We start from the raw sequence: 23,977 nt of genomic DNA, 5'->3' as shown, positions 1-23,977 counted from the left end.
CAGGCAGCATTGTGGAAAAAATTAAAGTCTATGTTTCAGGTTGAAACCCTTCGGCAGGACTGGAGAAAAAAGCTGAGGAGTAGATGTAAAAGATGGCGGAAGGGGAGAGAGAAACACAAGGTGATAGGTGAAACCTGGAGGGGGAGAGATGAAGTAAAAGAGCTGGGGTTGATTGGTGAAAGAGACAGAAGGCCATGGAAGAAAGAAAAAGGGGGAGGCGATGGGCAGGCAAGGAGATAAGGTGAGAGAGAGAAAAGGGGGTGGGAAATGGTTAAGGGGGTGAGGAGGCATTATCAGAAGTTTGAGAAATCGATGTTCATGCCATCAGGTTGGAGGCTACCCAAACTGAATACAAGGTGTCGTTCCTCCAACCTGAGTGTGGCCTCATCACGACAGTGGAGGAGGCCATGGATGGACATATCGGAATGGGAATGGAAAGTGGAATTAAAATGGGTGGCCATTGGGAGATCCCGCTTGTTCTGGCGTACGGAGCGTAGATGCTCGGCGAAACGGTCTCCCAATCCACGCCGGGTCTCACCGATGTACAGGAGGCGGCACCGGGAGCACTGAACACAGTAAATGACCCCCAACAGACTCACAGGTGAAGTGCCGCCTCACCCGCAGACATCCCACCTCTCCCGGAAGTTCCAGGAGTCTCTCGCATATCGATAGTGGCTCCCTGATGTCCGCAAATTATATACAATATCCCGCAAATCGATTTTTTTTGAGAGGGAGAGCGAGCATCCTGATTGGTCTCTCTTCGTGCTAAGTAGACCTATCAGTTTTCTCTGTGGGCGGGCTTTACAGTCGACCTCAAAAATAATGACGGTGTTGCTCGCTGCACTGTTTGCAACAGTGACTTTTCTATTGCCCATGGTGGGTTAAAATGTAAACGACATGTTGAGGTGAGTATTCGTTCATTAGCGTAGCTAACGTTATTTAAACTAGCTGGCTAGCTGCTAAAGAGCTACTCTATTGATGTCCTACATGATGACGCCAAACTCCCTGTAGACTTACTTAAAGTTGTAATAGAATAAACATGATAATATTTTATGTACATATTTTAATGCCACATTTTCTGCATATATCCAACTTGGTTTACAGATTAGACAAAATCACTAAACAAAGTATTACATACACCCTTGGAGGTCGACGGGGGGAAGGGTGCTACCTCCCCGAAATGAGTTTTTGCAGGGTGGGACGTCTGCACCCGACATGACTGTTTAGGGCCCTAGATGGTAGTGAAAGAGAAGGTGTAGCACTTGTTCCGTTTGCAAGGGTAGGTGCCAGCAGGGAGATGAGTGGGCTTGGCTATGGCTGTGCTCGTACGTCATGTCCCTACAACAATGATAAACCCATAAGTGTACAGTACTTTGGGTTATCGAATTTCCTAGCAACTAGTCACTATACAAATCGAATGACTGTAACTATGGAGATGCTAATGCACCTGTAACGGTTTCAGTGATGTTCGTTGTGGGTTAATATGCAACATTGTGTATAAAGTTCTGAAGGGCAGAGGTAGGGTGAATGTGCACAGTGCATTTCCCTTGGGCTGGAGAACCAAGAACTAGAGGGCGTACGTTTCGGGATCTGCAGAAAGCGAAAACGGTTTAAATTTGAGCACGTTTAAAGCAGAAGGGAGGGATTTAATGGGAGCTGGGGGGGGGGGGGGATGCAAATTTTTCAACCAGTGAGTGATAAGTGTATGAAATGAGCTGCCAGAGGATGTGGTGGTGGCAGGCACAACATTTAGAGTACGCAGCCGGATACATGTTTTTTTAACGGGCCAATCGGGGACAAGTGTGACTAGCGTAGACGAGACCAGTTGAGCCGGAGTTATTTTTAAGAAATAATTATGCTTTGCTTGTCTTGGGCAAGGAGGTTCACTGGGCGTGTTTTACAATTATTAATAGGTAGATACATAAAGCATAATATAAAATAAGTTTTGTTGGCAAAAATGACGTTTTCGGGCAACCGTGGTCTGACAGAAAGGTGAAAATTTTTACATTTCCTCCTTCTACAGATGCCCCTTGATGAGAATTTCAAACAGGATTACAAACACCCAGATTTAGACCGCCCATCCGGATGAAAATAAAGTGAGAAATCAGGAAACGGCGTGCTCCCCGGCATTCGATACATCAGAATATCTTTCTCTTGGGCAAACTACCACAAAGCAGCGAATCATAAACACGATAAACTCTGCAGATGCTGGAATCTAAAGCAACGCGCGCAAATTTTACCGGAGAAACTCTGCAAGTCAACAGCATCAATGGAAATAAACGAACAGTCGACCTTTCGGACCGAGGAAACAGACATGCGCGTTAAAACTGAACGTCTGTAAATGCACGGGAGTACCGAGACTTGCCGATATGGTCGAACACCCTAAATTTAAAAAGATTTATATCCAGCGTTCGCTGTTCGTGTTTTTGATACTGTTAACTCTGACACTGGTCTTTCTAAGCCTGAAGAATACAAAGGTATGTATAATGGTAAAACTAAAATGCTTAGTGAAAAACAGTGCTGACCAAAGTTTGAAGTGATTGTGTTTAAATGAGCGCTCGTGTCTTGTTGAGCACCCGTTTTACAGGGAAATGATTAAAATAATCACAATCTGTTGCTCACCGCTGCTCTTCTCATTCTACTGGCAACTCAAGACTTTTACCCATGCTCTCTTCACCATCCTGCCCGCTAGAACACGCAAACTGTTGGTACGGTTTGGGTACATCGTCGTTTTCGCTCATTACCTACCCTGCAAGTAGACATGGGTTTCTGCTGTGCCTTCCCACTTTCTTCCCTTCCATCCACCCCAAATATAGATCTACACACAGAGCAACGGAGATATGATTAAGCTGCGCCGTCGTAGCGTTGAAACGGCTAATTTAATTCATTTTTTTACTAAACTATAAAAGTTTATTTATATCATAAGTTACAGACATTCAGTATTTACACGACAGTAAGTATACTCAGATCAAAATATGGTTACTACTATCTATAAATACCCCGTGGGGGCACCGCTCCCGGAAGTCCCTCATTGTATCATGGTGACCCCGTGCTCCCTCCTCAAGAACAGCCGGGAATGAACATATCCTCAGAAGAGAGACCGCCAGTCAGCCCGAGCAGCGCCTTCCATTTTCAGCCGCTTCGACACATGAATGGCCAACTTGGCCAGGCCCAGGAGCAAGCCCACCCCTCACGCCTCACCCATTCCGAACTGGGTGCCAGTATATGAGGAACGCGGAACTAAAGGGCAGCCAGAACCTCCAACAGCCCCCTGGGAAACTAAAAGAGAGGCTGTGTTTTCTCACGTTCCGTGTACGCGTGGTTCACTGACTCCTCTCGTCCACAGAATGGACAGGTGGACGGGATGTCGGTGAACCTGCTCAGAAACCTGTTGTACGCTCCTGCCCGATGCAACACCTTCCACCCCAGGTCCCCAATGCACAGTCCTTGTGCATGCTGTCCTTGGGTGTATTTAAATAGCAAACGACCGGAGTTTGAAATATAATATGTTCCTTCTGATTTTTTGTTGTTACGTGCAACCAGTAATGGAATTGGGAACAATGGTGAAGTATAGTTGTATCAGTGAATCGATATTCACAGATCTCCTGCTGCCCCGCGTTTTCTGCAGACATGGAGTTTAGCAATCTCTACTGTTGGAAATTGTCACTTTAATTCGAGCCATTATGGATACAAATCCCACTGCTATCCATGGGTGCTCTGCATGCCCTGACAAAGCGTTCTGTTCAGTATTGACGGTGAGCATTAGCAGTTCACCTGACCTGTGGTGAAGCGTAGTGGAGAATCCCACTTTACTGCAAAGAATCTTTGAACAATGTTCAGGAGTGAGAATGACTCTTTGTTTTCACTTCATTAACTGTGGATGATGTGCGATTCAGTTCCTCCTTTAGTTAGCTTCGGGCACTGGGTGGATATATTCACTGTACTCTATACGAGTTAATTGTAAGCATTTTTATCAACTTAGTTTATCTCTTGCTTTTAGATATCATGCTAGAAAGTGTCAGGTAGAGCCTTTTTCACTGAAGTATACACTCAGTGGCCATTTTATTAGGTACGGGAAGTGTGAGTATATCTTCATAATCTTCTGCTACTGCAGCCGATAAACTTCAAGGCTCGATGTGTTTTCCACACAGAGATGCTCTTCTGCACACCACTGTTGTAATGCATGGTTATTTGAATTACTGTCACCGTCCTGTCAGCTTGAACCAATCTGGCCATTCTCCTCTGACCTCTTTTATTAACAAGGTGTGTTCACCCACAGAACGGCCACACACTGGATTTTTTTTTGTTACTTTTTGCACCATTCTCTGTAAACTCTGGAGAGCATTCTGCATGAAAATCCCAGGAGATCAGCAATTTCAGAGGTACTCAAGCAATCCTGTCTCACACCAACTGTCAAAGTCACTTAGATCATATTTCTTGTCCATTGGAATGTTTGGTCTGAACACTGGATCTCTGAGCTCTGTTAAGATGCTTTTATGCATCGAGTTGCTGCCACAGGCTTGGCTGATAAATATTTGCATTAGCAAGGTGTACATGTGTACCTAATAAGGTGACTACTGAGTGTATGTACAATGCTGTGAATGCTAGATAATAATTCTGTAATTAAAACTATGTTTTTAATAATTCTTGATTTGATAATGAATGTTAATAAAAATGTGGATATGATGATGTTAAAAAGTATTTTCATTAATGTTGCTTTCCACATTTCAAGCAATTTTCAACTCCCAGAGGAAAGCCTGAAAAGAGCAAATATCCAGGTCTGAAAGATTATTCCACAATACAGCAGGAAGACAAAGTACAGGAGACTGAATGGATACACAGGCTGGTGCAGTTTGGGTATCTGAAAAACAGCTTCACTCCTGAAGAAAGATTGGAGGGTTCAGTCCTGATGAAAATGATTGAATGGCCAAAGCCTCCCATTGCCGAAGTTCCCTTTCAGAAAAGCAGTGACCCATCACATACTTGCTTTGTTATTTTAAATTCTGGAAAGACTTTCTATGTCGGAGAACAGTTACAAGTGATGCTGCGTATGTACGATTTTGAAAGAAATCCAAAGCACTACGGGGGTGACTATCTCCAAGCCCGGATCCACACTCCAGAGTTGAAAGCCGGTTCAGCAGGAACAGTTATAGATCACCAAAATGGAACTTATCACATCAATTTTACTTTATTCTGGCCAGGAGAAGTCCAAGTGTCTGTTTCCTTGGTTCATCCCAGTGAAGGGATCGAAGTACTTTGGAGACTTCGTGAAGAACAGCCATTTAGAATATTTTTGACAAGTACCTTCAAATATGGGGCTATTTCAGAGGCTACAATATGCAATGTATTTTTACCTCAAACTAAACCAATTTGTAACTTTACTTATCATAACACTGGGGAGCCGTGGATCTGCTACAAACCAAAGAATATTCCCTGCTCTTCTGATGTCAGCTATCAACAAGCAGGATACGTGAAGCTGCTTTTGGCCGGAGAAGACCTCAGATTTTTCCAAATGTACGTTATTGACATTATTTCTATTATATTGTAACTTCGTTTCTTGATTTAGCAAGACTGCAGCAAGATTGCTCTATGTGTGTGAGGTATGGAGCAGTATGGAATTGCAGGTATTTCATGTTGTAGTTTCCAGCTGATATTCCAATATTGAAATGTCAGCTGTAAACAACACAATGACATACCTGCAAACCATTTTGGTACAGTGACTTGCAGTCTATTTTAGCTGTAGATTTCAAATGCTTCAAAATACCAGGTAATGGATTATTGATGTTCCCTAAAGACATACAACTACATATACCAGAGTGGTTTATGCTATAGTTAAAAGGCATCTCAAGATACCAAAATATATCTATTCAATGGAAGGTATAACTGTATAGTTTTCTTATTCTTTGATAACTTTGTAATTAAATGTTTACAAATTGGATTGCGCTGGTGCTACATTTAGCACTAATGCCAAATCAAATAAACACCAAAGAATCATAAATTTGGTCAAAGGCCATTTGAAGGAGTGTTTTGTCTGAAAGAAGAGATCCAAATACTGAAACATAGCCAGATAGAGTGTATTTGAAAAGTATTTTCAAAGCTGGGGATGTTTCCGAGACTACAGTATGCAGTCTGTTTTTGCCTCAAACTCAACCAATCAGTAACTTTATTGATCTCAGGACAGGGGAGCCCTGGTTCTGTTACAGATCAGAGAACCTTCCCTGGTCTTCTCGCATCAATCATGCTATAGGAGGATACATAAAGGATGTTTCAATTGGAGGAGAGAGGCGGTGTGTTACGTATATTTTCATTTATACTTACTATGTTATTGGTATTCACAGTATTTTCTGGTTTTACTTCCAACATTTGCAGCTTGTTGCTTGTCAATTTCAATTTATTTTGTTTCTTTATTTTGGAGTTGTAATTAATTTAAGATGTTTCTAGAGTTTCATCGAAGTTTCCTCCTACATTCCAAAAAGGTGCTGGTCAGTAGGTTTAACTACATTCTATAAGTTATTCTTGTGTTGGTAGGAAAATTGGGGGAGAGTTGATAAATATCTGAAAAAGAACAGGTGAAAGGACATTAAGAGAGGAAGTGGGATTTTTCCAAGCACACCCAGTCCCAGAAGAGGAAATGATGTCAGAATGTAGAACATAGAACAAATTCAGCATAGTACATGTATACAATACTGTATTATAACACAGCATAGAACATAGAATACAGTATAGTACATGTATACAATACTGTATTATAACACAGCATAGAATATAGAACAATACAGCATAGGATATGTATACAATACTGTATTACAATACAGCATAGAACATAGAACGATACAGCATAGGACATGTATACAATACTGTATTACAATACAGCATAGAACATAGAACAATACAGCATAGAACATGTATACGATACTGTATTACAATACAACAGAACATAGAACAATACAGCATAGTACATGTATACAATACTGTATTACAATTCAGCATAGTACATGTATACAATACTGTATTACAATACAACAGAACATAGAATACAGCACAGGATATGTATACAATACTGTATTACAATATAGCATAGAACATAGAATACAGCATAGTACATGTATACAATACTGTATTACAATACAGCATAGAACATAGAATACTGCATTGTACATGTATACAATACTGTATTACAATACAGCATAGGACATGTATATAATACAGTACTACAATACAGCATAGAACATAGAACAATACAGCATAGGACAGGCCCTTCAGCCTATGATGTTGTGCCGACCTTTTAACCTTTTAAACTACCCCATGATCAACTTAACCCTACCCTCATATAAGCCCTCCATACACTTACCACTCTCTGTGTAAAAAAAACTACCTTTCACGATGTTTCAGATCGAAAGCCTGCACTAGGACTGAGGTGGGAGAGGACAGATAGCCAGCATAAAGTTAGAGTGGTGAGAAAGGGTTCTGAGGCGAATCGTGGAATGAAAGGTGATAGGCATCTGTCAGTCCCCCACTCCGTTCACCTCCACTACTTGACCCTAGCTGCCCATCATTTTTCACCCGTCCTCAGTCCACCAATTTCCAGTGGGGTCATCTACAAATTTGTAGGTCACTTTGGAGCTGTGCTCAGGTATAGAGAGAGTGGAAAAGGCGCTAAGCATGAAGCACTTGAGGAGAGCCTGTGTCGATCGTCAGTGAGGGGGAGATGAGATTCCTCGAATGATAGTGGTCTCTCAAGTAAAGAACTGAAGGGTCCAATTGCAGAGGGAGTTATGAACACCCAGGTCTTGGAATTTGATTATTTCACTGGACAACAAATTAACTTTTATTCAATGTAATGCATTTAACTGCATAAGGGTGCTGGCACCTTGCAGTAAAGTTCAGATCAGCTAAAAATAATTGACGATTTTCATTTATAGTCAGTGTCTGAGGCTTCTTGTTTAAGTATCAACAATAATCAGCCAGCACTGATGGATTCCAGTTGCCCTGATACTGTTTCTCCATGACTGCAATGTCCCGGTGAAACCTTTCACCATGCTCGTCACTGACTGCACCAAGACTTTGCAGGGAAGCAGTCTAAATGGTATGCGGAAAAGTAATCTTCAGTTACATGTTGCCCTTCATGGTTTTGTGTGTTTGAAACGTGTTGTCAATCAGCTGCACATAGTGTGCTGCTCTGTAGTTGCCAAGAAAATTTTATACGATTTTCTCTGGTCCCACTAGAAGTACTTTCAATTACCTGTCATTGATAACCTGTTTAATTTTTGGACCAACAAAAATTCCTTCCTGAATCAAAAAATAACATGTTGCAACATAGATTGGATGGTCAAATCCAGTCTGCCGTATAACAGATGTTAGACGCTCCCAAGTGCTGACTGACCCTACTCCTACCATTTACTCCACTGCTTATCTGGAGCTCATTCTTCCATCAAACCCATGACAGGCTGATAGGCCACATTCATCATGAGAAGCAGAGTGAGGCCATCGGTGTATTGAGGCAGGATTATCTTCCTGCCAAAATCTGGACAGCAAGCAACGAGCAATTTGCTCTGACTATAGCTGCCATGAGATCTGCCGGGAAAGTGGAATCCCTGAGAGCTTGAGGGAGAGAATGCGAGTGAAGGAGAGAGCAGGAATTGGGGAAGGAGGGGTGGGGCAAAGGTCAGCAAACAAGAAGAAAGTGAAGACACAGAAGGAGAGAGAGAGAGAGAGAGAGAATAGAGAAAGAATGAGGAGTGGCAAAGAGAATTGGAGGGGTGCAAAATGGAAGTGGGATGAAAGAGAAACAGGAACGTAGAGAGAGAGAGAGGTTTCATGCATCTTTGAATGTATTTAATACAGTAGAGCAGAGAGATCTCGGAATAATGGTGCATAGTTCCCTGAAGGTGGAATCTCATGTGGATAGGGAGGTGAAGAAAGCTTTTGGTATGCTGGCCTTTATAAATCAGAGCATTGAGTATTGGAGTTGGGATGTAATGTTGAAATTCTACAAAGCATTGGTAAGACCAGATTTGGAGTATTGTGTACAGTTCTGGTTATAGGAAAGATGTCAAGAAAATTGAGAGAGTACAGAGAAGATTTACTAGAACGTTACCTGGGTTTCATCTCCTAAGTTACAGAGAAAGGTTGAACAAGTTGGGTCTTTATTCTTTAGAGCGTAGAAGGTTGAGGAGGGACTTGATAGAGGTATTTAAAATTATGAGGGGGATAGATAGAGTTGACATGGATAGGCTTTTTCCATTAAGAGCGGAGGAGATTCAAACAAGAGGACATGAGTTGAGAGTTAAAGGGCAAAAGTTTAGGGGTAACATGAGGGGGAACATCTTTACTCGGAGAGTGGCAGCTCTGTGGAACGAGCTTCCAGCGGAAGTGGTTGAGGCAGGTTCGATGTTGTCATTTAGAGTTAAATTGGATAGATATATAGACAGGAAAGGAATGGAGGGTTATGGGCTGACTGCAGTTTGGTGGGACAAGGTGAGAGTAAGAGTTCAGCATGGACTAGAAGGGCCGAGATGGCCTGTTTCCATGCTGTAATTGTTATATGGTTATATGGTTAGTGGAAACAAATTTCACTGCTCTGCCTGGAACTGGATCCCACCTGGTATTAATTCATATCATTTGCATCATCGAGCGCCATATCATATTGACTTGGTAATCGGCATCCGGAGCAGCAGGGATTGTCAAACCTGGACTGGATCCAGAGACCTCTGCCCAAATTCCATTCCTCTTCCCTTACAGCATTTCATCTAAAAGAGTTTCGGATTGAGTGTAACCTCCACATCTGATTGGAAACCACACAATTGCTGGAAGAAGGGCAGAGGAAAATCCAGAGGACACAAAAGGCCAGAATTGGAGCACTAGAGAAATATTACAGAGACAATCACAAAAGAACTGAACACTATTATGATTTTAAATAACATTAAACATTATAAAATCAAAACATTTTGCATTTAACGTAGTTTTCCTTTGGATCATTTAAAAAATGCTGGCATTTGATTATTATTTAGCATTTTGATTAAAAGTGCTGTTAATTTTAAATGTGAGAACACTTTGTTTGGAATTTCTCAACAACCCTATATAACACACTGAGATTAATTATACTGTCTAAACATTGTTATTTCAATTTTAGTAGGAAACAAAATATTGGATCGTGAGCAATTATAATCTGTCAAATCAAACACATACCTCCTGAAAGGATTGAACTCAGTCCATTTGTTTATGAATTACTGAGCTCTATTGTAGAAAAGATGAAGATGATTATACCTCGTCTCTGTGGTTTTAACCACAGAGTGCTAATAATTGGCATAGCTCCATCAACATGCAGATCCAATCATGATCCTTGCTGTCGTTTAGGTGGAGTTTGCATCTTATCCCTTTTATTGTGTGCTTTCTCCCAAGTGCTCCAGTCTCCTCCCAAATCCTGAGGCATACTGGTTGGTAGTTTAATTGGCTATCATAAGCTACCCATAGTACAGGTGAGTGACAGGAGAATTACAGGGGAGCTGAAAGAATTGTGAGAGAGAACAGGTGCAGGGAATTAAGTTGGGGAATTGTATGGGATTGAAGGAATGCTTTGAGAGCCAGCGTAGACTCCACAGGCTCCCCTTCTATGTTGTAAGAAAATATCATTTATTATTATTACAAAGCTTTTTTAAAGTACAATCGTTTCATAGATTCTGTGATGAAAGTGCAGAAAGGGTTAAATAAAAGGCGCACAGCCAGTTAGTTGGATGATATGAAACTTCAAGTATATTAACCAATAAGTATAATTTAGATAGATTTACAGATCAAGCAGTTCCTGACGTCTATTCCACATGAATGCGGAACAGTGTATATCGGGTGGAATTTGATTGTAAACAAGGTGGGACAGCAGAATCACAATCAAGAGACAATCTGCAGATGCTGGAAGTCCAAGCAACACACACAAAACAGCGCAGTGGCATTGTTCTGATCAGATTACTTACGTTTATTTGGTTGATAACAATTAAGAGTGCTCCCTAATATCACCAGCATAAATTTCACGACATGCTGGTGATATTAGGAAGCTCCTTTGATTGTTATCAACCAAAAGGATGTGAATAATCGGATTGGAACAATGCCACTGCACTGATCATCCTCAAGCCTAATGTATTGGTTGTTAGTTACAGAGTTTGATACTTTGAGAAACCTCAGCAGAAATATCATTCAATGTAGGGCAAGCTGGATTTCGCTGGAGTTCTATCAATCATACTATTAGGAAGATTATATTTAATGCCAAAGTTTTGGAAGCTATATAGAAACATAGAAACATAGAAAATAGGTGCAGGAGTAGGCCATTCGGCCCTTCGAGCCTGCACCGCCATTTATTATGATCATGGCTGATCATCCAACTCAGAACCCAGCCTTCCCTCCATACCCCCTGACCCCTGTAGCCACAAGGGCCATATCTAACTCCCTCTTAAACATAGCCAATGAACTGGCCTCAACAGTTTGCTGTGGCAAAGAATTCCACAGATTCACCACCCTGTGTGTGAAGAAGTTTTTCCTAATCTCGGTCCTAAAAGGCTTCCCCTCAATCCTCAAACTGTGACCCCTCGTTCTGGACCTCCCCAACATCGGGAACAATCGGGAATTGCATTGGGCTAGGTTGGAGAAATAGAATAGTCAAGGACCTTCTTCGAACTGTCTGCTGAATATTTTACATTGAACATGTGACTTAATCTATGGTATTGACATTTGCAGTGGAGTGAACATCAAGAGACCCATATTACCCTGTGGTATTGGTCATGTAATCGTAAAGCCATCTCCAGGACAAAGTAAGATCATTTACAATCATAACTAATAAACTGATAGATTGTTTGGTATTTAGAAGAAATATAAATATAATAGTGGAGCAGTTGTTGACATAAATGTTGCAGATTTTTCAAATAAAATATAATTTAATGCACATAGTTCTTTCTCAAACTCGATGAATATCAGTTATGCATTCTTTCTTTTCTTTCTTTTCAAGTCTTTTTATTATTATCCAAAATTTACAAGAGTATATTGAAGTAAACAATACTTACAATGTCTTGAGAAAGAAAACATTATAATAAAGATTGAAAAAATTTTTGGTGATGAAAAAAAAGAGGGAAAAAATCCTACTGAGCAAGAAAAAGTGAGGGGGAAAAAGCCCATTAGGTGTTCAGAATGGGCAGATGGAGTTTGTAGCAGGATAATGAGTTTAGCTAACAAAGGCTGTAGGAATGGAAAAGGAAAACAAACCAAGGGCCTGAGTGGATTGGTGGTAGTGGGAAAGGAACAGAGGGGCCATGGGTTACCTAAAATTGGTAAATTCAATGTTCCTGCCATTGGGCTGCAAGCTACCCAAAAAGAATTTAAGATGCTCTTCTAGGTCGTATTTGACTTCATGACGGTGGAAGAGGCTGAGGACAGGCAGGTCAGTATAGGGAAGGGAAGTCAAAATGGCATACAACTGAAAACTCAAGATGGCTATCACAGGCATTCTGCAGAATGATCGGCTTCTGTGAAAGTTACACAAGATAGATGGAACACAGATATCCCTGCACTTTTTGCTTTGAATGCACAGACATGAGAGACACCCCGTATATAGACCATTCTCTCCATATTCGACAACTGGAATAAAAGGAGAAAAGCACCTTTCCCATACTTTATTTTCTGGTATAGACCACCACAGCTGCATTGGAAGCAATCAGTAGTTGGAAGGTTGAGCTAAGAGGCTCAATAAATGTATGTGTGTATATATATATATATATATATTTCCTTCCCTTCCACCCTCTCTGAGGAAATGAAATTGATGTGGACAGGAAGCTGAACTCATTTGGATATAAAACAATAATGGATCATAAACTCAGAGAGAGCTTTCATGCCACCACTCTCCCAGGACACTCCAGCCCTGACAAGAATCTTAAGAGGGTCTTAATTATCCAGATGACCTATAGCTGAATTTATTGACACAATTAATATCTTGCTTGGATTATAATACGCTTTCCCTCAGTGTAATTCCTTTTTATGGAATTTCCAATTTGTCACTTAAGAATATATTGATAGCCTAACATACAGTGTTTCCCGCCGCATGTTTCTTTCTCGCTTTACACTCAGCCACAGATCTCGGGGAATGTGTTTGGGGAAAGCCAGTGGTATCACCGGCTGGCTTTTATTTTATGAACCGATGGACATCAACGACCTGTAATATTCGTCACTTTGACACTCCTGCAAAAATTACAAAGTGCCTTCGTGGGAAAAAAGTGTATCTGCTTGGAGATTCTACAATACGCCAGTGGTTTGAATACCTGACTGCTTTCCTTCCAGGTTAGTACAATTTGTCAGGCTTTTTAAAATATAAAACTGAAATAAGCACTACTCTTTTAGAGCTTAGAAACAAAAAAGGTGGGTCACTCGAGTGGGGGCGTATTATAGATCTCCCAATAGTCAGTAGGCACTTGAGCAGCTGGCTGGAGAAATTGCTCATAGTTGTAAGAATAAGTGATTGCATTGGTGGGTCATCTGAATTTTCCCAGTGTTCACTGAACTACCCAAAGTGTTAAAGGCCTGGATGGGGTGGAATTCGTGAAATGTGTCGAAGAAAGATTTCTGCAATACCTCCAAGTTAGACATTTTTCACAAAAATATTTAAGTAATTTTCCTTACATATTGGAGGCTGACCTGTTAGATACTATTATGAGTATGAATCCTTCAATCAAGGGTTCTATTGGAAGAATTTATAATTTATTATTACAATGAGATAAGCGTCCTTTATCTAAGATTAAACAGGATTGGGAAAAAGAACTTAATTTGACTTTTATGACAGAGGATTAGATGCGGATTTTGAAGTTGGTTAACTCTTCTTCAATTTGTGCTAGCCATTCATTGATTTAATTTAAAATTGTACATCGTTATTATTTGACGAAGGAGAGACTTTCTAAAATCTTTTCTAATGTTGATAGTCATTGTAATAGATGTAAAACTGAGAGAGCTACACTGATACATATGTTTTGGTCTTGTTATATATTGGAACAGTTCTGGAAGTCGGTTTTTTCAACAATTTCTAAAGCACTTAAAATTAATCTACAACTTAATAAATTAACTATGCTTTTTGGAATAATTCCTCAAAATATTCATGGTATTTCTGTGTCTGACCAACATGTTATTGCATTTGTTACATTGATAGCTAGGAGGGCCATTTTGTTGAAGTGGAAGGATACATCAGCTCCCACTTTGTCACAATGGTTCTCTCAAGTGATACTATGTCTTAGTTTGGAGAAAATTAGAAGTCAAACCTTCGAACCTTTATTTGATTTTGAGAAAAGATGGGGCTCATTTGCTCGTTATTATCATTTGAGCTAATTGATAGAATTTTTCCATGATCTAATTGTAAATTTTTTAGTATACTTTCTTTTCTTGCTGGTGGTTTGATGTTTATTCTTAGAAGCTTTTTGTATGATGCATGGCTCCGGGGTTGTACACCTAATGGGTTCCTTTTTTTTCTCACTTTTCTGTTTAGTAGGTTTTTTTTCTAATCACAAATTTTTCTTTTCAATCTTTATGATAATGTCTTTTTTGAGACATTGTAAGTGTTGTTACTTCATGTTTTCTTTTGTAGAATATAACAATAAAAAGATTTGAAAAGAAAGAAAGATTCCTAAGTCAATATGCAGGAGGGCCCTAGTTGGGTGTTTGCAGTGCCAGAAGTCCTCTTAAGGAATGAGGCAGAGCAAGAAACTGAAGTGTTAGTCATGGGGCACTTTGGCTCTGTTCACCAGAATTCCTATTGTCTTAAGATAGGGATGGAAAAGGATAGGACAGGTTAGGGTCCTAAACTGGAGCAGGGTTAATTTTGGGGAAATCAGTTAAGATCAGAATTATTTATCTTGTTGAGACATCTTGTGAAATTAGTTGTTTTATGCAGCAGCATGTCAGTAGTATCAGTCCTGCCTAACAAAAAATTAAGGAGTGCCAAATGGATTTCAATACAGGTAAATGTGAAATGATGCAACTTTGAAAGTCAAACAAGCATTAATCTTATACTACAAATGGTGGGGCACTAGGGAGTGTAATGGAACAGAGGAGCCTTAGGGTACAAGTGCTTAGTTCTTTGAAAGCAACAACTCAAATAGGCAGTGTGGTGAAAAAGGCATTGAGCACACTGACGTTCATCGGTCAGGGCACTGAGCAGAGGAGTTGAGACTCCATGTTGCATTTGTATAAGTTGTTGGTGAGACTGCACTTGGAGTTTTGTGCAGAGTATTGGTCACCCTGTATGTAAAATCGTGTTGCACTAAACATCGGGATTGACTTCGTTGGTAGATAAAGGGGTAAAATAACTGGCTGCTGTGAACTGCCCCTAGCGTGGATGAGCAATGACAGGAAAATGCCCGGTTGGTGTGAAGCAGTGAACAGGCACGAAGGAGAATGTTACCGGAAAATAAGTGAGGGAATGTGATTGACAGGAATGCGCTAAAAGCTGGCAGAGACAACGGGCCAAAAGGCCAAATTCTGTGTCATTAAAGATTATGAAATACATAAACTCTGATAATCTGCCTACAGGAACTCTCCAGGTTGCAGAAGACCTGACCTATAGAATTCTTGATGCAAATTCCCCTATAAATTTTTAAAAACATATTTCAGGATATTCTAGATACAAAATGGAGAACTTTTTAATTCATTAGTACATCCATAATTCCTGAATATATGTGTTAGTTATGAAGCACAAACATCTTCCGGGGTTATGAAAGTACTAATAATTCAAGAGGCAAACAGTCTTTAAAAGAACTGTTTACATGTAACCTTCCTGAGTAATTAAACAGATGCATTATTTTTAAGAATGCAGCTGCTGGTTCACATAGGGGTGGGGGTACAATGTAATAGATTTGCTTTGGAAACTGACAAGGCAAACTCTTCTATTGATACCTTAAAATCCTAATCAAAACATTGATACAGTAAGGCCATCAAAATTAATCAATGGATGTTGGATATTCTGATTCTGTACCACTGTAACCACACAGGGGAAGATAAAAAAAATGTTCATGTTCAAAGTTTACAGTAAATTCTTTCGTGATGTGCACTGCCAATGTTGGAACCCAAATGCGGAGGAAAGACAGACTCTGATGTAGGGACGGTGACCAGAGTTTATACATAAGAATTCCAACAGAAGGTCAGCGGCTCAGCCGAGCGACACTGCCAGATGTAATGTTCTCAAAACTCGGACCCTGCGATTAGCACGAATCAGGTGTCCACTTGTATAATGCAAGTAGCACAGAATCCCTGAACCTATCAAAGTAAACTTAAGTTTAAACAGAAAGCACCAGGACACTGCATTCCAAACAGCAAGACCCTCCAGAAAAAAACACAAGGAACTCTAAATGATTAATGTGTCTTATTAAACAACAATTAACCAATTCAGTTGCTTTTAAAATCCTCAGAGCCCAGTGTTCTCTGGCTCCCAGCACAAGCCCAAAGAGCTCATACAAAATTTATTATCAAAGAATGTACTGTATATGTCAGCATATACTAAGTGGAGATTCATTTTTTTGTGGGCATTCACAGCAGACACAAAAAATACAATGGAATCAGTGAAAAACTACACCCAAACAAAGATGGACAAAATAACCATCATGTTAATCAACCCTGAGTAAAATTGTTCATTTTTTGACTTATGGAAAAATTGGCTGAAGGGCAATTGACAATTGACAATTGCTCTTTGATTCTGCTGTGAGAAATACCTCTGTTCATTCAGCTCTATCCTTGTGAGGTAGGTAAATCAATGGCTCCCTTTGGTGTTATGTTCTTTGTATTTTCAGTTTCAAAAACATTAATATCTTCAATATTATAACTTAACGACTTAAATATAATCTTTTCTGTTTAGATCTTAGAAAGTTCGATCTTGGCAACCGTACTAGGGTTGGCCTTTTGTGTGCTTTGGACAAAGAAAACAATATCATGCTGGAACATCATGCTCACGGCCCACCAATGCAATTCAGAAGTGTTTCAAGTCATCATCTGTACTATATTTCAAAAACATTGGATGAAATTGAAGAAAGGAAAGGCGTAGTTATTGGCATCACCTTATGTGCCCATTTCAACACTTTCCCACTGGATGTTTACATCAGAAGGCTGCAGTATATCCGGAGATCGATTCTACAGCTGCTCAGCAGGAATCCAGATACAGTGATTGTTATAAAGACTGGGAATGTACGGGAACCTAAAGCAGGTTATATTCTTAACTACAATGACTGGTTCTCTTATCAACTCGATGTACTGATGAGAAGAATATTTGCATACATGAACGTTGCATTTGTGGACGTGTGGGAAATGACCATAGCCCACTACTTGCCCCATAATATACACCCTCAAAAAATTATTATAAAGAATGAAATAGATGTGTTTCTTTCATATGTGTGTCCTTCTGAAAAGGAATAAAGGTATTTGCTTACCATGCAAAGCAAAATCTAGATAATAACATTGGAAATAGACTTAGGACGTAGACATAGAAATCTACAGCACATTACAGGCCCTTTGGCCCACAATGATGTGCAGATCATGTAACCTACACTAGAAACCTCCGAGAATTTTCCTACCGCGTAGCCCTCTAATTTTCGAAGCTCCATGTACCTATCCAAGAATCTCTTAATACCTTATCATATCCACGTCTACCACCATCGCTGGCAGTGCATTCCATCAACCCAAAAACTTACTGTGTGAAAAACTTACTTCTGACATCCCATTATACTTACTTCCATGCACCTTAACACTATGCCCCCTTGTGTTAGCCATTTCAGCCATGAGAAAAAATTTCTGACTATCCACACGATTAATGTGTTTCATCATATTATGCACCTCAATCAAGTCACCTCTCATTCAATATCACACTAAGGAGTAAAGGCCAAGTTCACTTAACCTATTCTCAAAATTCATGCTCCCCAATCCAAGCAACATCCTTGTAAATCTCTTCTGCACTCTCTCTATAGTATCCACATCCTACCTGTAGTGAGGTAACCAGAACTGAACACAGTACTCCAAGAGGGGTCTAAATAAGGTCTTGTATAGCTGTAACATTACTTCACAGCTCTTGAACTCAATCCCACGGGTTGCCAATGCACCATACGCCTTCTTAACAACACTGTCAACCTGTGCAGACCCCAAGATGTCTCTGATCCTCCACACTGCCAAGAATCTTACCATTAATATTATATTATGTCTTCAAATTGACCTACTAAAATGAATCACTTTACACTTATCTGGGTTGAACTCCATCTGCCACTTCTCAGCCCAGTTCTGCAACTTATCGATGTCTTACTGTAACATCTGACAGCCGTCCAGACTACTCACATCACCCCCAACCTTTGTGTCATCAGAAAAGTTACCAACCCTTCTACTGCCTCATCCAGGTCAATTATGAAAAATCACAAAGAGGAGGGGTCCCAGAACAGATCCCTGTGGAACAGCACTGGTCACTGAATACGAACCATCTACAATCACCCTTTACTTTCTGTGGGAAAGCCAATTCTGGATCCACAAAGCAAGGTCTCCTTGGATCCCATGCTTCATAACTTTCTGAATGAACCTGGCATGGGGTACCTTATCAAATGCCTTACTGAAATCTATATACACCACATCCACTGCTCTACCTTCATCAATGTGTTCTGTTACATTCTCAAAAAATTCAATCAGGCTCCTAAGGCATGACCTGCCCTTGACAAAACTTTGCTGACTATCCCTAATCAGATTATGTTTCTCCAAATGCTCATAAATCCTGCCTCTCAGGATCTTCTCCAACAACTTGCCTACCACTTAAGTAAGACTCCCTGATCTATAATTTCCTGGCTTATCTCTACTCCCCTTCTTGAACAAGGGAACAACATTTGCAACCCTCCAATCCTCTGGTACTTCTCCCTATAGATGACTCAAACATCATCGCTGGAGGCTCAGCAATCTCCTCTCTCACTTCCCACAGTAGCCTAGGGTATATCTTGTCCAAACCCAGTGACTTATCTAACTTAATGCTTTTCAAAAGCTCCAGCACATCCCTTTTCTTAATGACTATATGCTCAAGTGTTTCAGTCCTCTGCAAGTCATCCCCACAATTGCCAAGGTCCTTTTCCCTGGTGAATACTGAAGCAAAGTATTCATTAAGTACCTCCGCTACCTCCTCTGACTCCATGCACATTTGGTCCTATTCTCACACGGCTCATCCTCTTGCTCTTCACATGTTGTAGAATGCCTTTCGGTTTTCCTTAATCCCGTTCACCAAGGCCTTCTCATGGCCCCTTCTAGCTCTCCTAATTTTATTCTTAAGCTCCTTCCAGGCAACCTTGTAATTTTCTAGGGTACTAACATTACCTAATTTCTTGAACCTTTCGTAAGCTTTTCTTTTCTTCTTAACTAGATTTTCCACATCCTTTCCACACCATAGCTCTTTTACCCAACCATCCTTTCCCTGCATCAATAGAACATACCTATGCAAAACGCCATGCAAATGTTCCCTGAACATTTGCCACATTTCTGCTATGCTTTCTGCCCTAAGAACATCTGCTCCCAAGTTTATGCCCAATAGCATCAAATTTCCCCCTACTGCAATTAAATGTTTTCCCAAATTGTGTGCTCCTATCTCTCTCCAGTGCTATGGTGAAGGAGATAGAGTTGTGATCACTACCTCCAAAATGCTCTCCCACCAAGAGATCTGGCACTTGACCAGGTTCATTTCCCAATACCAGATCAAGTACAGCCTCTCCTCTAGTTGGCTTATCTACATAATACATCAGGAAACCTTCCTGAACACACCTAACAAACTCCACCCCTGGCTTTAAGGAGATGCCAGTCAATCTTAGGAAAGTTTAAAATCTTCCATCAGAGCAATCCTATTATTATTGCACTGTTCCAGACCCTGTCTCCCTATCAGCTCCCCGATGTCTCTGTTACTATTGGAGAGGTGTGGGGTCAATTTTAAAAAAAAAACATCCTGCACTGCCCAGTCCCTTTTTTTGGGCTTTTTTTTTTGGTTTTTTTCTGTGGTGTAGTGGGTTTTTTTCCTTTTCATTTAAAACCCAATGTTTTTTTCTTTTCTCTTCATAAACTGATCAGGGGAGAATTGCTATTTTCATTTTTTAATTATATATTTTATATTAGTTTAACAATATCTATGATTTTGACAATGTCTATCTTAATCTCTGTTTATATTGTTACTGATATATGTATATGTTTGAGATAGTTCTCCTCTTGATTGTGTTTATGCTCCTTTTAAATCAGTAAAGAGATTAATAAAGTAAAAAAAAACATCCAGTAGAGTTATTGTCCCCTTCCTGTTTCTGACTTCCACCCACACTGAATCAGTAGACAATCCCTCCATCAATTCCTCGTTTTCTGCAGCCGTGATACTATCCCTAATTAGCAATGCCTCTTTTGCCTCCGTCCTGTCCTTTTTGAAACATCTAAAGCTCGGCACACTCCGAAGTCATTCCTGCCCGAGACGTCCAAGTCTCTGTAATGCCACAACGTCACAGTTCCACATACTGATCCATGCTGTAAGTTCATCCACCTTATTTATGATACACCTTGCATTAAAATAGACACATCTCAAACCATTTGGTTGAGTTAAGCTTTACTCTATCATCTGCCAATCCTTTCTCACAAATTCCCCTCCAGCTGTCTCTTCTTCAGCACCAACTGCCTCTTCAGTTCGGTTCTCAGCTCCCCCCGGCCACCCTCAGGGTCGCTTCGGCTCACTGTCGTCTAGGGAAACAGCCTCGTCCCTGCCAAACTGGGTAATTAGTTTGTGTGGTTGCTGTGAGATGCACCCCACCCGCCCGAATAACAGACAATACACCAGTTAGGATCAAATGATTTACAGTTTATAGATATTACTGGAACTATATAATTAAGAGAGAATAAAATATAAAAGGAAAATAAAAGGTGCCACACTTATCAAAGTTCAATCTCTTCGTGCACAAAACAGTTGGAGCTCAAGGACCTTCTTCTTCACCCTGCAACCCCTCGGACCACCTCGACCGGTCGCCTGGGACCAACAACAGTTGTCGACCAGACGCTCCACACGAGTTTGTCTCCATCTCCTCGCCGAACCTCCTTGGGGTCCGACCCCATTAGCAGACATCACAGCACCTCGCCCATCCTCTGTCTTGCTCTCCCACCTTCTCCCTCAAAACCCCGCGCATACAGTATCTTCAAATACATCAAAACCATAACAACTATCCCAATTGGTTAATAATATATTTCTTATCACACTCTAAACAAAAACAAGCTGCTAGCGCAAACTTTCTCAGCGTTTAGCATAACAAAGAAGCATTCCCGATTATAACATGACAAAGACGCCATTTTAATGAGCCTCCGCAGTAACATAAAAGACGAAACCCCCTTAAACCTTCCCCAATAACATTAGCAAACCTCCCTTCCAGGATATTGGTTCCCCTTCAGTTCAGGTGCAATCTGTCCCACTTGTACAGCTCACCCCTCCCCCCCAGCCCCCAGAAAGATTCCAGTGATTCAAGAACTTGAAACCATCTCCTCAGCTCCTCATTCATCTGCGCTATCTTCCTGTTCTGACCTTCCCTAGCCCGTTACACTGGGAGAAATCCGAAGATTACCACCTTGGAGGTCCTGCTCTTCAGCTTCCTTCCTAACTCCCTAAACTTACTGCACAGGACCTCTGCTGCTCTCCTGCCTATGGCATAGGTACCAACATGTACCACAACCTCTGGCTGATCACTCTCCCCTTCAAGAATATTCTGCAACTACTCAGAGACATCCTAGATCCCAGTACCCAGGAGGCAACGCACTATCCTGCCTTCTCTTTTGCTGCTGCAGAATCTCCTATCTGTCCCTTAACTACTGAGTTTCTTATGACTATTGGTCCGCCTGACTTCACCCTACCCTTCTGAGGCTCAGAGCCGGCCACGGCACTATTGGTCTGGTTGCTGCTGCCTTGCCCAGATAGGACAACCCCTTGAGCAGTATCCAAAGGGGTCTGCCTGTGGCTGAGGGGAATGGCCACAGGGGGGTCCTGCACTGACTTCTTGCTCCCTTTACCTCTCTCGGTCTTCACCCGTCCACTCCCTGAATTCTGCACTCTGGGTGTAACTACCTGCTCAAAAGTCTTATCTATTAATTGTTCTGCTTCTCGGATGATCCTTAATTCATCCAACTCCAGCTCCTTAATGCCGTCTTTCATGAGCTGGAGCTGGCTGCACTTCCTGCAGGTGTAGTCATCTGGGAGACCATCAGGGTCCATAAATTCCCACATCCTACAGGAGGAGCATTCCACTGCCATATCTGCCATCCTGTCTGCACTGTACAATGGGCAACCAAGACCAAATCAGCAATAATGAAAGGAAAAACCTACCCTTCTTACCTGTTTCTTTGGCCTCAGCCTCTTCTCATCGAAGCCTCTAAGTTCCTACTCTGACTGTAGCCCCCATTCCGATGATGGCCGCTCCAATAGACCCCATCTCTCTTTCATGGTTTAAAAAATAAGAAGAGTAAACCACACAAGGAGAAAGAACTCACCACGTTTCGTGATGCTCTGCCTGCCTTCCACTGCCGCAAATGCCTGTGATGCTTCCTACACCCGAGCACTGGCCATTGTTTTTAAGAAAAACATCAAGAACTGCATCTTCCAGCTCTCCACCCTGACCTGTATCCTGTGACAACCATCTTGATTATCCACACCTCTGCCAATTTTGTGTCATCCAGAAACTTACTATTATCTGGCCTATATCAGTCTCCTCAAAAAAACTCAGTCAGACCAGATACCCACTGGTCACATCGAGCATCCCTAATCTATCGTTTTCTTTCCAAAACACAGGAGGGTCCACAGCTGCAACACATATAAAATGCAGGAGGAACTGAGCAGATCAGGCAACATCTTTTGATAGGAATAAACAGTTGATGTTTCATCCAAGACCCTTCAGCAGGTCTGGGAAGGAAGGCGAAAAATGCCAGAGTAAGAAGGTGCCCATCTCTTTCCCTTCTCCCCTGGTCCATTCTCGTCTCTCATCAGATTCCTACTTCTTCAGCCCTTTATGGTTTCCCATCACCTGCCTGCTTCTTACTTCTTCCCCCCTTAAAATTGATGTGCAATTTTACACATCATTTGTTTCAAAAAATTGAATTTTATGAATTAATTTTTGTCATGGTTAATAAATGCTTTCTGTCACACATGATTCATATTCAGTTATCATAATGTGTTAGCATTCTCTACTGTAAACTTCAATCAAATTAATAATTTTAGCATTGATATTAAACTATTTTGTTTCAATTTTGAATTTTGAATATCCAGCCTGTTTTCTTCGTGTCTTTAGCAGTTGTGTGAAGATTGAAGTTGCATAGCAGAGCCATTATATAAAGGCAATAATACCCAAGCTATTGGAATACATTCATGATTTACAAAATTACAATCTATAAATCAGTCAATTACTGTAAAAACAAACTGGATTATGCTAGAGCAGGGGTGGCCAACCTTTTATATTCCATGCATCAATTTTTTCACGCACGAGTTCTATGTTAACATATTTTTACAAGAATTGTGGGGGTACAAGACTTGTATGGTGCATCTGAACACGTGCGTGAAAAAACTGACACGTGGATTGTAAAACATTGGCCACCCCTGTGCTAGAGGATACAATGAACAACAATAATCATCTCAGTGAACTTCAGGTTTATTGATGTTATTGTCTTAAATTATGATCAATAATTAATGAAAGTGGATTGAAGTCTAAATTAGACATGTCCGACTGGAGAAGTTAAAAGTTAGAATTAGACTGAAAGGATACATAATGTTCACAAATAGATCAGAAATCCTAGAGCTTGGGGAGTTTTAAATGTCAAAGTTTTACCAACCAATTGATAAAAAGGAAAAAATTACATGTGAGAATAAATGTGCAAACATTCTTACATTAACTCAAAGTAAATAATCATTACATAATTAGGCATTCGATTTCTTTTACAAAGGGGAAAATACTTAACA

General features: G+C 40.7%; 1 protein-coding gene across 3 annotated transcripts; it reads left to right on the top strand.

The window, feature by feature from the left end:
* Positions 1 to 798: 798 nt before the first annotated feature.
* On the top strand, positions 799 to 23,206 carry LOC134347932 (NXPE family member 3-like). 3 transcript variants are annotated; one of them, XM_063050578.1, is made up of 6 exons: positions 799 to 905; positions 2,024 to 2,477; positions 4,733 to 5,514; positions 11,725 to 11,798; positions 13,105 to 13,314; positions 16,868 to 23,206. In XM_063050578.1, exons 2-6 carry the CDS (start codon positions 2,370 to 2,372, stop codon positions 17,419 to 17,421), a joined length of 1,728 nt encoding a protein of 575 aa, XP_062906648.1. In that variant the 5' UTR covers positions 799 to 905; positions 2,024 to 2,369; the 3' UTR covers positions 17,422 to 23,206. The 3 variants fall into 3 exon arrangements, with proteins under 3 accessions (XP_062906648.1, XP_062906649.1, XP_062906647.1); XM_063050579.1 differs by lacking the exon at positions 799 to 905 and adding an exon at positions 1,565 to 1,576; XM_063050577.1 differs by lacking the exon at positions 799 to 905 and adding an exon at positions 1,781 to 1,913.
* The last annotated feature ends 771 nt before the right edge of the window (positions 23,207 to 23,977 follow it).

The sequence above is a fragment of the Mobula hypostoma genome, chromosome 6 (genome assembly GCF_963921235.1).
Source record: "Mobula hypostoma chromosome 6, sMobHyp1.1, whole genome shotgun sequence".
NCBI lineage: Eukaryota > Metazoa > Chordata > Chondrichthyes > Myliobatiformes > Myliobatidae > Mobula > Mobula hypostoma.
Note: the sequence above shows the minus strand (reverse complement) of the source record. Positions and strands in the feature narration are given on the sequence as shown.